The sequence below is a fragment of the Cyprinus carpio genome, chromosome B9 (genome assembly GCF_018340385.1).
Source record: "Cyprinus carpio isolate SPL01 chromosome B9, ASM1834038v1, whole genome shotgun sequence".
Lineage (NCBI taxonomy): Eukaryota > Metazoa > Chordata > Actinopteri > Cypriniformes > Cyprinidae > Cyprinus > Cyprinus carpio.
This window is the reverse complement of record NC_056605.1, coordinates 23,106,707-23,124,310: the sequence shown is the minus strand read 5'-3', so window position 1 is coordinate 23,124,310 and position 17,604 is coordinate 23,106,707. Positions and strand designations below refer to the sequence as shown.

Sequence of the window (17,604 nt, the reverse complement as noted above, 5' to 3'; positions counted from 1 at the left end):
CACAGAATTATTTGTCTGCTGCTTTTCTGATTTAAAGTTTTTGAGTAAAGTAAATTAAAATGACTATTCCATGGTAACAAGCATATTATAGGCCTCTGAGAAAGCCTAACCACTTGGGATAGACACACAAGACTAGAGTACATTTGAGAACATTAGTACTCAGGTGGTTGCTCTTTGTATTTCCCTTATTTTCTTCCACAGATTACGTATATTTTTATTCAGTTATCATCAACAAACATATGTTTATATTTCTAAGTGGCACAAACAAACTGTACCAAGGACAAAAGCTCTGATTGTAGGGCATTTGCTCTAATGAGGATTGTTGATTTTGTCTGAAAATATACACTAAAGACCACTAAAATGTCCTATAGATAACAAAGCAAGAGATAACAGCCCACATATTGTTGGAGATAAGAGTCTCTGATTGCACTGGAAGATAATTACTGTGCTTTCACCCTGCATTTCAAGTCGTACACTCAGCTGTGCATAAATATCAGCTCCTTGATGACAGTGAACATGAGAGGGACTTGGATGTAAAACATTGCCTCAAAAACAGACAAATGAAGGATAAAAAAAGCACGTAAGGCTGGCTTTGGAAGGTTAGAAGACCACTCCACTGTTTATAATAGAACCGCAAAATGAAAGACATGAATAATGTGCTGACATTGAAACTTAAAACATGGAGGACAAAAGTTTGCATTTGATATTGATTTAAAAGTGCTTTGAAAGCTGGTGGGTAATAGTTTGTAAGTGGCTTTATATTTTATCCCCAGGACAAACATTAGTGGATGTTGCTTAACATGCACACAATCTTAAAGACAGCTCTAGGGGTTAGTTCAAGATACGATGAGCAACTTTTATTCATTTATTTATGGGGTGATGGGGAGACAGGAGTTAATGCTCATGGTTAATTATTTAATTATTATTATTATTATTTATTATTATTTATTTTTTTGTCAGTTTGTAAATAGACAACTTAAAGTTTTAAAAGCTTGCCCTGTCCTGACATTATGAAACATAATCTTGTTTTAGTTAATCTATATTCATTAGTTTTGTGTTCACTTGTGTGGAAGCCCATTTCCACCACAGAATCATAAATAAATAAATAAGGGTGACTTTTCCCCCTCTCAATTATGTTTATATATCACATATACATTTCACAATTCTGTTTTTTGTTTCTGCCATGAAATAAAAAATTATAAAGGTAATTGCAATTCAGTTTTTGTTTCTCGCAATTGCAAGTTTATATCTCACAATTAGGGACTTTTCTTCTCAGAATTGCAAGATATAAACTCAGAATTGTGAAATATAAACTTAGATTGAGGAAAATAGACTGAGAAAAAAAAGTCTGAATTTTGAGTTAATAATTCTTAATTGCATATTTATAATTCACAAGAAAAGTCATTGTAAGATCTAAACTTGCTATTACAAGAAAAAAATCCAGAATTATGAGATAGTCACAATTATCTTTTTATTAATTAAAAGATAACAAAAAAAAGAAAGAAAAAAGTTGGAAATTTGTGATAAAAACACATAATCGTGATAAACGTCTTGGTTACTTATGGTAACCCTCGTTTCCTGAAGGAGGGAACGGAGACATCACATCGGATGACCAACGAATTGGGATCTCGTTTAGAGAGACCAATCTACTTCGAGTGTAAACTAAACAAGCCAATGCACATTGGCATGCGATTATTGCATCCAGCTGCCGCTGATCACAGCGTGAGTATAAGTAGGCAGCAGATGCAGCACATATTCAGGTTTTCGCTGAGGAGCCGAGCCGGTGACCTGGCCGCTCAGCGGTGGTACAGGAGCTGTGGTGACGGGATGTGACGTCTCCATTCCCTCCTTCAGGGAGCGAGGGTTACCATATGTAACTGAGACGTTCCCTTTCAGTCGGTCATTCTCAACGTCACGTCGGATGACCGACGAATTGGGATCCCTACCAAAAGGCCACAGCTACTGCCGCTTCCAGTTTTATGTGGAAGCCACCTGCGCCCCTACTATTTGACATACGGAGGAGCTCAACAGGGTCTACTATATATGGACTCTCTGGAGCAATTTTAGCAAGCCAACCCGAAGCCGGGGCCACTCAGTGCTTTTACCCGTTTGAGGTGAGAATGCAGGAGGTTAACCGCTCCACATGAACGCTATAGAATCTAGCAAATGTGTTGGGGGTCACCCAGCCCGCAGCTCTACAGATATCTGCCAGTGAGGCACCACAAGCCAGCACCCTGGAGGATATAACACTTCTAGTTGAGTGAGCTCACAACCTAAATGGGCAGGGCACACCCTGTGCCTGATGAGCCAGGGTGATGGCATCCACTGTCCGGTGGGCCATACTCTGCTTAGAGATGGCATTCTCCATGGCCTGCACTTAACCAACTAATACTAGTACTTACCTTTTCTCTTTCTTGTCTATCATATTCTTAAAAAAAAAAAAAAAAAACCCTGGCTACGTGTTCTGTACTAGACTAACTGAAATTTGTCATAGCACTTGTATACCGTTGTTGTTCTCTTGTTGATCTGATTGTTTCTACTGTTCTCATTTGTAAGTCGCTTTGGATAAAAGCGTCTGCTAAATGATTAAAGGGGTGGTAAAACACGATTTCACTTTTTTAACTTTAGCTAGTGTGTAATGTTCCTGTTTGAGCATAAACAACACCTGCAAAGTAACAACGTTCAAAGTTTTAAGCAAAGGGAGATATTTGCTTTTTAAAAAATCCATTTCTAAGGACTACAGCAAACGGCCGGTAGGGACTACACGACATTCCTCCAGGGTTGCTGACGTCACTAAGCCCAATATTTACATAAACCCCTCCTCCGAGAATATTAAATAAGGTGGGGCGAGGCCATTTTATATTGCTGTGGAGAAGAGTTGTTGTGGTGTAGTTAGTAGGCTGGAGTGTCGTTGCCGCGATGCCGACGAAACGCTGTTATTTTCATCCGGATTGCAGGTCCACTTTGTTCAGCCTTTCTAAGGACGGGGAAGTTAGGGATCAATGGTTAAAATTTATTTTTAACTCGGTCTCCCATAATTATTACCCAAATCTCGCTCTCTGTGCTGCACATTTTACGGAGGAAAGCTTCCACAATCTTCGCGAGTTCAATGCAGGATTTGCACAACGGCTTGTCCTGAAAGATGGAGCAGTTCCAACTTTTAAAAACAGAAGCTGTTTACGGGCCACAACCTGTAAGTATGATTTATTTTTCGTCGATGTGTTTTACTGTGATAGTTTGTTAATTGTACGTTGTAGCAAGAAAGTGAACAAATGACAACGCTGTTTGACTCTGCAAACCAGTTTGTTAAATGCTCCTTCATTCTTAACGTTATCCGACAAACACCTAACGTTACAAACTTTTTTTTTTTAATCTCAACAGCGAACTTGGAATTAGTGTATATTATTCTTTGATTGGAGCTTTTATGTATTGTTTATCTACATGTTTGTTTTTCTGCAGGCATGCTAAACATGGTTCTGTGTTTGATATGTCTACTGTAGTAAAGCCAATGTTTGTTCGTTTTGGGTTAATAGTTCTTGCGACAGATATTTGGTTATTATCGTTCTAAAAATACAAAAGTAACGGTTCCATTCAGTAGCGATTACTATAGATCCGCAGTCTTTAAAATGTTTTTTTTAAAAATCTCTTTGAGGACTGTAATATAATTTGTTAGAACAATTATATGAAATTCTTGCTTATGAAGCTTTTTTTTTTGTGGTCTAATGATTATTATCCAGTAATTCGTTTTTTTCCACTCTTTTACATGTCAAATGTATGTTTTAAGCTGTAATTTGTTCATTGATTACATATTGTCATTATTTCTTACAGACAAACATCTCAGCAGGGTTCGAGTTCCCAAGAGTTCCCCACTACATCTACACTTCATGAAGTTGGATGTCAGTCAGACCCTATAGAGACTAAAACTGTAGCCACAGAGATAAAGCCAAAGATGCGATCAGTGGGCACACAACTTTCAATGGGTAAACTGAGCAATTTCCACTTAAGGAGCAAAGGTATTAAATACAGACATTAAATGTTTGTGTGTTACTTTATCATATGCAGTACTAGTACATATTGTTTTTTTATTATAATTGTTATACCGGCTACTGAAAATTATGTGTATTAGAAAGTGGCTTATGTTTCTCACTGTAAAAAAAATTGTAATAGCATGACAGATGGTTATGAGTAATTGTATTTTTTCCTTTTTTTTGTACTTTTAGGCATTCAGGCAACATATTATGGTCATGATGTGGGCACCCAAACAATTGACATGTTTCCTGATGTGCAGCTGTCTTCAACACCAGTAAGGGGCTCAGTCTTCAGGCCCAGCAAGAGACCTCGTCTGGTGTTAGATGAGGAAGAAGAATCAGAATTAAATGTCGAACCCAATGATTCCACATATAACCCAGATTCTGTTGTCACTGAAGAATCAGAATTGGCGTAAGATATAAATACATATTTACACACATTTACCAATAAATTTGTGTTTAAAAATATATATAACATGAAAGCAACTTTCTAATATTTATTCTTTTTATATTGCCTTAGGATAGATCCACAACCCGACCACAGCGATAACAAATACATTGTTTTTGAAAGCTGTCTTCGAGAGCTGTTTGTGTCCTGTCCAGTTTTTGTAAGACAAAGTGTGTTGTCCAGAGCAGACGAAGGGGGACTTTTGTTGCATTCACCCAGCTTTGTGAAAAGTGTAACTACCACAGACAGTGGCAGAGCCAGCCCATTGTAGGGAGTACCCCACTTGGAAACCTGCTATTGTCTGCTGCAATGTATTTTACCGGTGGATCTTTTAAACAACTAGAGAAGGTATTACAATTACAATAAAATTCACAAAAAAGTATTGTGTTGTTTCAGTATGTATGTACTGTATCAGTGTTATTTGATTTCTATGTTAATAGATTTTCAAGGCCATGAAGCTCCAGATGATGCATTTTGTAACTTTTAGGATTCATGCCAGGAATTTCATTGAGCCTACCATAATACACAAGTGGAACCAAGATCAACTGAATCTTATAAGACAGCTGCAAGAGGGAGGTTATGTTGCTGTGGCTGGAGATATGCGTGCTGACACGCCAGGTACATTTAAAGTATATAAAAAAAATTCACGCTGTTTATTTTATAGTCTTTGAGTTTTCCTAAAATATTATGATCCTGATGTTCTCAGTGATGTTATATATATGATTGATGTTTACAATAGGACACTCAGCCAAATTTGGCAGCTACACAATTATGCACATGGAAACCAACAAAATTCTGGATCTTCAACTAGTTCAGGTTAGTAATTCCTAAGCATTTAAAAAAAAAAAAATTGTTACACTTTCTTTAATCTGTTATTGTTTATACTCTTACATTTGAAATGTTGTGTACCCAACAACAGAGCAACGAGATTGGTGGCAGTTATCATATGGAAAAGGAAGGATTGAAGCGTTGTATTGATAAGCTGGAGTCTAATGGTTTAGCTGTTGACTACATAGTCACCGATCGCCATCCGCAGATTCAGAAGTACCTGAGGGACCGCAATATCACTCAGTTCTATGACGTGTGGCACTTTGAGAAAGGTAATTAATTATCTTTGTATTATTAATCAAATACAAAGTTGATTCTTGTTAAATTAATTGTGTTTAACTGTTCAACGTAACTTGTAAATTTTTATTTTTGGGGTAATTTGATTATCTTGAAATAATGATTGTACAACAAAGCATTTACTTTGTATAGGTTTATCTAAGAAACTTGACAAACTTTCAAAAAATGAAGGACTGCGAGGTGCTGAAAAAATGGTTGCACAGCATCAAAAAACCATGTTTACTGGAGTGCGATTTCCTCTGAGTCTGGGCCAGAAAAGGTGGCGAAGTGGAATTCACTGCAGAACCACATACAAAATGTACATGTTCATGATAACCACCTCTTCCCCAAGTGTGAACACCCAGACAAAGTTTCCAGGGATCCAAAAAAATGGTTCCAACCAGGTATGACTGTATAGAGAGACAAATGACAATAAAATGACAGTAAACTGGTAAAATTGTGATTTTCTACATATTATTTTATCTGTTTGGTTACAGGATCAATAGCGCTCCATAAAGTGGAAAAAGCTATTATACAACAAGAGAGTTCTCAAGGATATAGAAAAGCTCAGCCACCACTTTCAGACATCATCACTGGAGGCGTTCCACAGTCTGATTTTGCGTTTTGCCCCAAAGAATGTGATTTTCCCTTTCATTGGAATGTTTTGCAGGTAATAATCTTTGACATATTCAGTGATATTTATAAACATTGTTTCTAACAATTGTTATGGAAATGTTTTTTTTTTTATTCATTATTTTATTAATATTAATGATCTTTACCTATAATAAATAATGTTCTTTCCTAATAAGGCAGAAAAAAGGTTCAATAGGTTAGGAGCCTTGCCTGTTGCCCTGTGTTATCTATGTTATGAGTAGCAGAGATATAAAGAGGTAGAAAGCCTCCCATCTTGGCGAGCACTCTCACATTCTCTTGGCTGACTGTGCGACTGTGAGCCTTTCTTGCAAGAAAGAATCCATTATAATTGATTGAACATTTGTCTCTTATTCTGAATTGTTTGTATATTTGTCACAATACAGTCTACTAATCATTTTATATTTTATGGATTGTGCAATGATTACAGGCTGTATCTTGCAGCGATGCACTATAATGAAAATGCTAACCGTGAGCAGGCAACAACAACTGAAGGACAGGCTGTGTATAAGTTCATTTTTCCAAAGTCCAAAAAAGGGGAATGCACAGCAAAGCCAGTGAAAATAGAACCAACATACAGTAAGTTGTAAAATATGTTTTATTAACAATAATATAAAAAAAAAACTATAATAAAATAAATATAAGCTTACAAAAAATATTTATAAATATTACACAAATGTTAATTATAAAACAAAGGATTGATTATTTATCAGTAATTATGTAAAACCATAGAGTGACTCAGTATTCTGCTTTGTTACAGACTATGTCGATGACCTTATGAGCCTTCTGATACATAAAGTCTTCGTGGACCCCAAGCCATATGCGGAAGAGCTGCACGCAATCCCCATTCCACCTTCTCTGTCATCACAGTTTGAAAAACCCTCCAAAGAAGAGGTGATTGCCCACCGTGTGTCACGATTCAGTCGAGGGGTGGCCGGAACCCAAAACATACTGTCCCGCTGGATCAGGAAACTGTAGGCGGATCCGGTTAACAACACATGATGGGATGACAACCCTCACACTACGTCCTAGGTAGCCCCAGCACCAGCTGACAAAGCTGCGATAGGCCAGATAACGGAAACGCCTATAGCAGGAATAGAAAACCTCAATATTGTATATAAAACCAGTGGTATATTGGAAACATGTGTATGTGATGTGAAAATATGTTTGATAAAAATTGATATTTTGATAGTTTTTGTCTTTGAATAACATGTCTTGTGTAAATCTATTTTGTATCTGTTGTCTTTTATTTATATTATTTTACACAACATAATTTCAGAAAATTTAATAAATACTTACTCCTCTTCTTTTCGGCGTCTCACTGGTCCATAGTCGGCTCTGTAAATATTATTGATATTTTGTAAAGTATATGGATTTAAGCAGTTTGGTTCAAAACCTGGATGCTCAACCATACATGTTGGAGGGTCTGGAACCTCCATCATTCGTTTTACAACCTAAACAGTAATGTAAGACAATGAGTACATACTGTACAATTAACCCATGTTCGCCTTTTAAATATGAAAAAAGGATTATACAGAACTATTAACACGTTATTCATAATATTGGTACTAGCTTATTACACTACCTTCTGTATTTCTTTGCAGCAGATGTTTTCCTCTTCAGTTGGCATTTTTGCACAGTTATTACATGTACACCTAATAAAATATATTTTTTTAAATAAAAAGGTTCTTGAATACACTTTTGTTAATAGACAAACACTTATTATTGTTATAAATTAAACATCAACTATTATAATTAGTCCAATTAAATAACAACGTATCTAAAAAGTATGAAACAACAACAACAAAAAAACATACCATTCTGAAACGTCGTTTAACAGTCGTTCTTGAACAGGTTCTGCTCGATCGTCTTCATTAAAATTTTCTGGGTCCGATTCGGGCTCAAATTGGTATGGTTTTATTGACGCCATTGTTTCTAATACCACCAAAGCACTGACTACTGGTAAAGGTAAGGGGCGTGACGTTTCCGAAAAACGTGCACTAGGCAGTTAGCGAATCACAACACACTGGGCCAGCTAACCAATCTGAGCCCATTGCTATTTTTGAGGGACTGGCTTCACAGAAACCCGGAAACCATCAGACCGTTTTACAAGGAGGGACAGAGCAGTGTAGAATAAAGGTAAAATATATGAAAAATAATGCAATTTTTTAAAAAACGAAGCATTAACCCTTTAGGCGCCAGGGTTTTTTGGAAAAAATGCTGTATTTTTACATCAAGATTTCAAAAGCTTGTGGCTTGAAAGGGCTTAAAGATAGAAATCTACTGTGAATTAGAAAAATGTTGGGCATGGCCGAAAGTTTATGTGGGGGGGTGTAAATATACTCATCTAATTTGCATATTATGACGTCACCGGGGGCGGCCATCTCGAATTTCATAATATTCTGGAAATATTAGATATTGAATTGATGTTTGAACTTATTTGCATGTTTTTTTGTGTGTGTGTCTTTTTATCCTCATTCCAAATGATCAGAAAAGAGGAATCCAACAATAAAACAGGAAAAAAAAAAGAACTAAATTATTACTATATTACTGCACTATATAGTAGTAAAACGCATGTGACCAGTAGCCTACTTTTTGATCAGTTCATCAGTAATATTCAGGAAATAATAGATATTGAATGGATGTTTGAAATTATTTGCAAGTTTTTTTTTTTTGTTTGTTTGTTTGTTTTTTGTCTTTTTATTCTCATTCCAAATGATCAGGAAAAAAAAAAGAAAAAAGAACGGAAAAGTAGTAAATTATTACTATATTACTGTGCCATGGTAAAATGCATGTCCCTATTTTTTTTATCAGTTGACCAGCTATCTCCCCAATCAGGTATCTAGGCGACACAGTTTAGTTATTGAGAGTATGGTTCCTCTCATTGCATGGCACAGCGCAGAGCGCACCTACTCACTGACCGCACCTGTACTGTCTGCCAGCGGCCTTTAGAGCGCTCGCGATCAGCAACAGCTCTCCTATGGACACTATGACCACGTTCACCCCTGCCACCCTCATCCCCGTTGGGCAAAGGGTCGAGATGATCATTTGTTTGTGCTTCGTGAACACTCTCGCCTTGTACGGCGGCACCATTGCGCTGCAAAGATGTACCGGGAGAAGCGCGACCATTAGATGACCGATCGTCATTTTCCAAAAGGCAAATATTCCCCTTCAGAGTCAGAATCAGCGAATAACATTTGCAATACATCCTCACGGTACAAATTTGTATTAGCCATTGCCGATTTTCTCTCATAAATCTCACCATTTACTCGCACGCTATGAACTGAACTGCTTCCGCATCAATGACACGAGAGCTCACTTGCTCTGCTATTTCCTCGAACACTTTGAATAGGAACATGACGTAATGATGGTCTAGAATCGAAGTACTACATGTCTGCCATCTAGTGGTAGGGAATACAAATGAGATATTACACCATATTAGGAACTACAGTCTATTTTATTAAGTATGACGTCTTGTCGCAATTTTGCGACTTTGGCGCTTAGAGGGTTAACACATGTTACAGTGCACCCCACAAACACAATCAAGCCTTCGAAAAAACGTGTTTTACCACCCCTTTAAATGTAAATGTAAAATTCCCCTTCTGCCGGCCTCCGTGACAGAAAAAGAGCTGCTCTGAGGTCCTGAAGCTTTGTGTCCAGTCAACGTAGCATCTTAAGGTTCGGATGGGACAGAGCAAAGCTAGGGCTGGGTCTAACTCCTCCGGGGGCAGAGCTTGAAGGCTCAAAACTTGATCCCTGAAGGGAGTAGTGGGAACCTTGGACACATAGCTGCTAGCAAAAATCGTCAAACAAAAATGCATGCAGCTCCCAGAGCAGAGTTTTCATTGACAGAAAGGCTCAAATGGGCCCTGCTGGAGGGTATAGAGGGGGGCTGCCTTATCAACTTGTTGAAGTACGCAACGGTCACAGTGTTGTCTGTTCACACTAGTACATGCTTGCCCCGTAAGCACCCTTTCAGATGGATCAAGGCAAGTTGCACTGCCAGCACCTTGAAGAAGTTGATGTGCTGGTGCAGCTAGGTCCCCGTCCAAACCTCTGACACTGCAAGTCCATTGTACATGGCCCCCCAGCTGGTGGTTGAGGCATCCGTGTGGACCACAGCATGCCTAGAGACCTAGTCTAGGGGCACTCCTACCCAAAGAAAGGCAAGGTCTGACCACGGGGTGAATGTTTGGCTGCAGGCCAGTGTGACTTGAACCCAGTGAGTGCCACTTTGCCACATCCACCTCGGGACTCGGCCATGGAGCCAGTGCTGAAATGGTCTCATATAGAGCAGCCCCAGCGGCGTGACTGCAGCTACCATATGCCCCAGGAGCCTCTGAAATTGTTTCAGTGGGACCACCATCCTGCTCTTGAACATATTCAAGCAGTACACCACCGACTGAGAACGTTCCTGCATGAGTCTGTTTGACCGAGTCCAATTCCATAGCGAGAAAAGAGATCCTCTGCGTTGGGGAGAGTTTGCTCTTTTCCCAGTTGACCTGAAGGCCCAACAGGCTGGGGTGTGAGAGCACCAAGTCGCTGTGTTCGCACAACTGATCCTGAGTAAGTATGAGCCAGTCAATGAGGTAGTTGAGAATGCGAATGCCCTGTTCTCTCAGAGGAACAAGACACTGGGCGACAGGGACAGCCTGAAGGGCAGGACCTTGTACTGATATACCTGTCCTTCGAACGCAAACTGCAGGAATGGCCTGTGGCGTGGAAGGATCGACACATGGAAGTATGCGTCCTTCAGGTCGATCGCTGCGAACCAATCTTGGGGATGGATGCACCTGCCCTGCGGTGCTGCGTTGCTGGAGGCTGCTGCTTTTGCTGTGACAAGCAGGCTGAGGTGTCAGGCTCAGTCTGCTTTTGGGCAGTGGAGAACTGCTGGGCAAAGTTTTCCACCGTGTTGCCTGAAATGGCTGATCTGGGACACGGGGGTGATCAAGAATCATGTCTTGTCCGTCTCATGCATGTCGGCCAGACACAGCCAGAGATGGCACTCCTGGACCACCATAGTGGACATCGCATGACCCACGGCCCACCGGGCCGTTATCTTCATTGCTCATAGCGCAAGGTCTGTGGCGGTGCAGAGTTCTTTGAGAACTTCCAGGTCATGACCACCCTCGTGCAAGTCCCTCAGTGCCTTAGTCTGGTGCACTTGCAACAACGCCATAGCAATTGCAACGCAACTGACTGCTCCACCTGGGGGACTTCCGTGTAACCCCGTGCTGCGCCACCATCAAGGGTGGTAAGGGAGGATGAGCCACTGGGGTAGATTCTGGCAGTGAAAGGTGCTGTCCATGACCCAGTGAGCTCATCATGCATCTCCAGGAAGAAAGGCACTGGGGTGGGGCCCTGAGAACCAGCGCGAGCCACCCCAAGAAACCAATCGTCCAACTTCGAGGGTTCGGGACGCAGTGGAATTTTCCACTCGAGCCCGACACTCTTGGTGGCCTGGGAAAGCATAGCCATCACTTCCGGATCCACATCCGGCAGTGCTGACGGATCTTCCTCCCCAGAAAAGTCTGGCTCACCCGCCGTTGAAGTAATATGCATCGGTTAGTATGGGGTGGTCGGGGGGAGATACGGGTGGTTCAGGTTTTGAGGGTTTGGAGTGCTCTCTCGATAGCTCCACTGGCTTCGAAGTGCCGGCGGAAGGAGAAGTCCTCCTCAGAGGGGAATTCCTCACCGTCACCGTGAGACCAGTCCGGCCAGTGACAAAAGTAGGGCACCCCTGGCTGCCACCAGAGGGAACCCTAGATCTAGGCACTGGCATGGGCACTCTGCCCCTTTGCAGGAAACAGGGTCTGGTCCACAACTCTGAGATGGTCATCCTCCCGCAATAGGAGCATGACTCGTCCACGAAAGCCACCTCAGCGTGCTTAATGCTCAGACACGAGAGGCAGCGACTGTGACCATCATCCGGCGCCAGGTAATGACTGCATCCAGAAACGCACGGATGGAAGGGCAACTTTAAAAAGACGCTTCTTTAAAAAGGCGTTCCACCCATGAATGCTCTTTAGAAATGCTCTTATAATGTGCTGAAGAGCACAGGGGAGATGTTTGCCTGCTGTGTGCAACCCACTCGACACGGGAAAACCACTGCCGCTGAAGCGCCGTACCACCAGCACGAGAGCCCTCGAAGAGCGTGCTTGAACTCATAGACTCAAAGCAGAAGGTCAGGAGCAGAATGAAAGAACCGCTTGGCTCCGAAGCGAAAAACTGAATATGCGCTGCATCTGCTGCCTACTTATACTCACGCTGTGATCAGCGGCGGCTGGATGCAATAATCGCATGGCAATGTGCATTGGCTCGTTTAGTTTACACTCTAAGTAGATTGGTCACTCTAAGCGAGATCCCAATTCGTCGGTCATCCTGTGTGACGTCGAGAGTGGCTGACTGAAAAGGAACAAAGTCTGAAATGTGAGATAAAAAGTTGCATTTACCATTTTTATTTATTTACTTGGTGGCTTTCATAGACTTGTTTACCATTAGCTATCACAAAAAATAAACAAAACAAAACTAAAAAAATTACCAGCTAAGTTTTTGAAACCAACATACAAAACCCATGATAGAGAGAACAAGCATTTGTGCAATTGAACTTTTGCCTTAAAATAGTTCTTACAGTCCTTATGACAAGTGCCCTGTGTGACAACTACAGCCCTGACATGCCATGTATTACTTCTAAAGCAATATTGAATTTTTCCTCACGTTTTTCTCATGGGAACGTTCTACTAGCCAACTAAAGTGCTGGCTGTAAAAGACAGCAAACATGGGCTATTAATCCATGTGTGCAATCTTGCTATCACTTACAACCAACACCTTTGGCAGTGACAGTAAATCAAAGACTGCAACACTTCACCGTTGAATAGTACACACACAGTAAGATGGCTACAGCATGTCCACTGGGGAAACCTAGGTATTCGGCCAGCTTGTTATTGCTGATGAGCAGAGTCTGAGCCTGCTGTGTTTTGATTAAAGAAGTTCAATTGTCAACAGCCAAATGGGCAAGGTAATTATGGATGTTAGCTGATTTTCTCACTCTGGCTCTTGACAGAAGTGTTTCTCCCAGAGCACCAGGCCTGATTGTGACACAGATAATAGGTACATGTGCTGGGAGCTCAGACTAGAATCTCACCGCATGTATAAAATAGATGGATGTACTGAGTACTGCAGTGCTCAGATGTGCAGCCTTGGAGACTAGAGTGCTTATTGAAATTCTTGCTGTATTTTACGCATGTAATTGCATTCTTTTATGCCTCTTTGAGCCAAATGTCATGAACAGAGTAAAAACCTAGAATAGAGAACCTGATATACATTAACATGCAGTGGCAATAGCAACTACTTAATGTACATCTTGCCATAATTACATTGAGCCAGCTTTTGCTATTTGCAGTAAAACCACAAAACATATATTTAAATGATTTAAATCTACTGTCCAAAAATAAAATTGGCTCTCTAAAATCTATATTAAATTGAATAGCTTTGATTACTCAATTAGGAAACAGACAGACTAAAGTGTTTCCCTTCCAATGTGGATCATGTCTGGTAATTGTGAGTAGTCAGGAAAAGGATAGTGCAGCTTAAGTTAAACCCAGATAGCACACATATGTCTGCAAGATGTCTGTTAAGGGTAACTTGATCTGGAAAGTATCTGCTGTGTGCAAACACCTGACAGATGTATATAAGGTGTCAATTTTACATACAGCCTAAAGAATAAACATCTTAAAGACATCTAATAAACATCTATTTGACATCTGATAGGAAACGTCCGATAGACGTATTGCAGATGAGCAAACACTCTAAAAAATACATCTTGCAGATGTCAAATTGCAAAAAAAAAATATGTCAAGCATTTTATCTTTTTCAGTACAATATTCCCTGAGAGCACACATATATCATATATGTGTGCTCTCAGGGAATATTGTACTGAAAAAGATAAAATGCTTGACATATTTTTTTACATTTCAGAATGACATAACTGTTTTTAATTGCAATTGCTCATTATGCAATACTGTATATTCAGTCCCCATTTGTGAACTTTTTATTATTATTATGTTGCCTTGACAAATATATAATCTATCTGTCTATCTATTAGCAAAGCCTAGCAACTATAGGACATTCTACAACATGCTAAAACAAGCTAGCAATGTGCTAAATGATGCTAGAAACATGCTAGCAACTTGCAAATGTGTTAAATCATTCTAAAAATGGTAAATCCTATTAGCAACACATTAAACATCGCAATGAGTTAAATCATGCTATTTACATTCTAACAATGTGTTAAATCATGTTAGCAACATGTCTTAGCATGCTAGAAATGTGCTTAATCAAGCTAGTAACATGTAAAATGCTATAAACATGTTAGCAATATACTAAAACATGTTCACAACATTTTGTTGGCTTTCTCTGACAAATTTCATTTATTTTAAACTTTCACACAAGACTTTGTCAAGCCGATATCACCGTTTTTTTTTGCTTTTTTTTACCCCCAAGTTAACTGAAGCCTTTGTGTATAACAGAAAAACAAATCACCCTTATTTAAAAAAAACTTGTCATTAAAACAATAATCCTGTTCATTCATCCATGTTTGTACACCAGGGATGCTATTATTCTGTGGCTGGTTTGTGCTGAACAGGGTTAAAAATTGTCAAAGGCTGATGAGGTAGGACAATACAGCATACATATCAGACATTTAATGAAACGGGCATGTTTACACACAGCTATCATCACCAGTCAAAATATGTGTAGCTGTTTACGGCACCTTCATGAACCTGTGAAAAAGTCCTCTTGGAAACGATGCGATCAGCGACAGATGGTCTGAGTCCATAACATCTCTCAGATTGTAGCGCAGAGCTCACAGTTCGGTATTATGTGTAACAGGTGAGGAGACAAATGACATGAAGCGCTGATTACACAAGCATATTATTTGCATGTTGTTGTGAGTCAGGCTGCTGGAGTGTGAAGAGATGATGCCCCTCCAGCTGCAGTCTGTCAGATGGAAGCAATCTGTTAACTGAGTGTGAATCCCATTCTAGCTGCTGCTGAATAAACATGGTATCACCCCAGACATAACTGGTCACATGTGTAAACAGTGTAAACCTGCTTGGCTTGTACATTTATACTGGATATGTTAAGGTTGACATCCAATATCAGAAACAAAACAAAGATACTTTATTATTATTATTATTTTAAAGAGGTCTCACTAAGGCTGCATTCATCTGATAAAAATACATTGAAACAGCAAATGTTAAAAACATTAAAAAAAAAATCTTAAAGGGGTGGTTGATTGTGATTTCACTTTTTTAACGTTATTTAGTGTGTAATGTTGCTGTTTGAGCATAAACAATATCTGCAAAGTTGCAACGCTGAAAGTTCAATGTAAACAGAGATATTGTCTTTTAAATTTATGGCAGTTTAATGCCTACAGTTACGGCTGGTAGGGACTACAAGGAGCTACTTCCTAGGTTGGTGACACCACAAACCTGAAATTTACATAAACCCCGCCCCCAGGAACATGCAACAAAGGGGGGGAGGTCATGTTGCACTGCTTTAGTGAAGAGGAAGAGTTGTTGCCATGCCATCAAAACTAGGGGTGCATGAAAAAATCTATTCATATGAATCGTGATTCTGCCTTTTAACGATTTTGATGGATTTACAAGTTTCAAAAACAATGTTCTAAATCAGCGGTTTTTTAATCCTGTTCCTCGCGTCCCCTTGCTCTGAATCTCTCTGTCTCTCATTCAGATCATCAGCTCAATCAACGAACTGTGTTCCAATTATACACTTTGTGTGTATAGACAGGCAGATATCACACTGCTAACCAATCTGAGCCCATCGCATATTTCTGAGGGAGGGGCTTCATAAAAACCAGGAAATCATCAAAGCATTCATAATAGAAGGAACAGAGCAGTGTAGAATAAAGGTAAATTACGTGAAAATAATGCATTTACATTTAGTACATTTACATTTATATTTTGTAGCAGGGTTAAACTTAAAGTATCATGTTTCCTTTGATCTAATCCAAACACCTCCTTCGGTGTTCACCTTGTTTGTTGATCATTTTAACAGGGACTAATTGCTCTCCTCTAAACTCATGTTGGCGTCCCATTAGCTTGACTGAGAGCATTCGATGATTGTCTGAGGAGAGTAGCAGTCCGAGCCCCCTCCAGGCTTTTGCAGTTCTTTGCTTCCTTTTATTTTTTCACCTGTAAACAACCATTTCACCTTGACAAGGATGAGTTGAGTCAGATGAGATCAGTTGAGTCAGTCTACAAGGTTAGCATTTTCCCTCAGTGTGCTCAGGTCTCTGCTGATGGGAGCTCAAATCATTCATCCTCAGCTTTAACATGGAAACCAGCAGGATTCCTTTGAATCAACCTCCCTTTCATGTCTTTCGCCCTCCTTTTCTCTTTTTCTGTTGTCAAACTGCGAGCTGGATTATGACAGTCTTTACTGTTTGCTGGTAGCAGCGAGCATCTGTAATTTGTCATTAGTGAAGGATTTTCCTTGTAATTCAAGATATTTGTGAATTGCTCCACAATTATTCATATGGCTGTTTGGGTGCATTGTCATCCTTCATGAATAAATATGACGTTGTCTGCATGTTTCCCTGGAAATAATTCATTTTCAGATCCATCTTCTGTCCTTTGAGCAAATAGTGACTGTTCTGAAGCTTCAGAGGCAAATTAAGATTTCATGTGAGTGATATTTGCTAATTGTCATATTGGTAAATAAATCATACATTTGTGAAATATAATTACAGAAATTATGGTGTGCTAGCTTCGACTTTGCAATGCAATTCAAAAATAATCACACATTCATTTTAATGAGGTTTCAAGATCATTTTCCGCTCCATTTCCCTTTTTCTCCGAGTATTTCAGTCAAAACGTCCATCACTTGAAGTGTTTAAAGTAAAGCCCTCAGTCTGCTTTTAAAGACCTCTTTGAAAGAAGACTACCCTTGTGTCTAAGGTGATAGTTTCCACCTCTCTCCCATCTGGGCCTCACATGGTGGGCCTCACGCTGACTATTCTGCTCCACTGGACTGCTGGGGAAGAAGAAGATCCATCAAATTCAGTGGGAGGTGAAGCCACAGACAGGGAAAAGACAGATGAGTTTGCTAATCAGTGACACAGGCACATACAGTGTGTCCAGTATTCCCTAAGATTAATGATGGTTCCTCTTAATGTCACTGCTGTCTTACTGTATAAATGATGGAACAAAATGGACAATAAAAGCTCAATTTTGAATCCAATTTGACTCAGAAAGGGAGAAATGTAATTCTTATATCTGAGCATGCAATGTTATATTGGATGACTCAAATGGATGTTAGATTAGGTTGTCAGTATCGGATGCCAATGCCAGT

At 39.8% G+C, this 17,604-nt stretch overlaps 1 protein-coding gene across 2 annotated transcripts; it reads left to right on the top strand.

Annotated features, from left to right (window-relative positions):
• The first annotated feature begins 4,639 nt into the window (after positions 1-4,639).
• On the top strand, positions 4,640-7,170 carry LOC109064257. Of its 2 annotated transcripts, none has more exons than XM_042731630.1 (8): positions 4,640-4,824; positions 4,964-5,094; positions 5,216-5,292; positions 5,396-5,576; positions 5,734-5,984; positions 6,078-6,250; positions 6,662-6,810; positions 6,992-7,170. In XM_042731630.1, exons 2-6 carry the CDS (start codon positions 5,076-5,078, stop codon positions 6,084-6,086), a joined length of 537 nt encoding a protein of 178 aa, XP_042587564.1. In that variant the 5' UTR covers positions 4,640-4,824; positions 4,964-5,075; the 3' UTR covers positions 6,087-6,250; positions 6,662-6,810; positions 6,992-7,170. The 2 variants fall into 2 exon arrangements, with proteins under 2 accessions (XP_042587564.1, XP_042587563.1); XM_042731629.1 differs by having other exon boundaries at positions 4,917-5,094.
• The last annotated feature ends 10,434 nt before the right edge of the window (positions 7,171-17,604 follow it).

Excerpts from the sequence above, each read along its gene's own strand:
- LOC109064257 (XM_042731629.1), top strand. The coding sequence starts at position 4,786 with ATGTATTTTACCGGTGGATCTTTTAAACAACTAGAGAAG. Across the intron at positions 5,293-5,395 it reads TGGATCTTCAACTAGTTCAG|AGCAACGAGATTGGTGGCAG; the intron begins GTTAGTAATTCC and ends ACCCAACAACAG. Across the intron at positions 5,577-5,733 it reads CGTGTGGCACTTTGAGAAAG|GTTTATCTAAGAAACTTGAC; the intron begins GTAATTAATTAT and ends TACTTTGTATAG.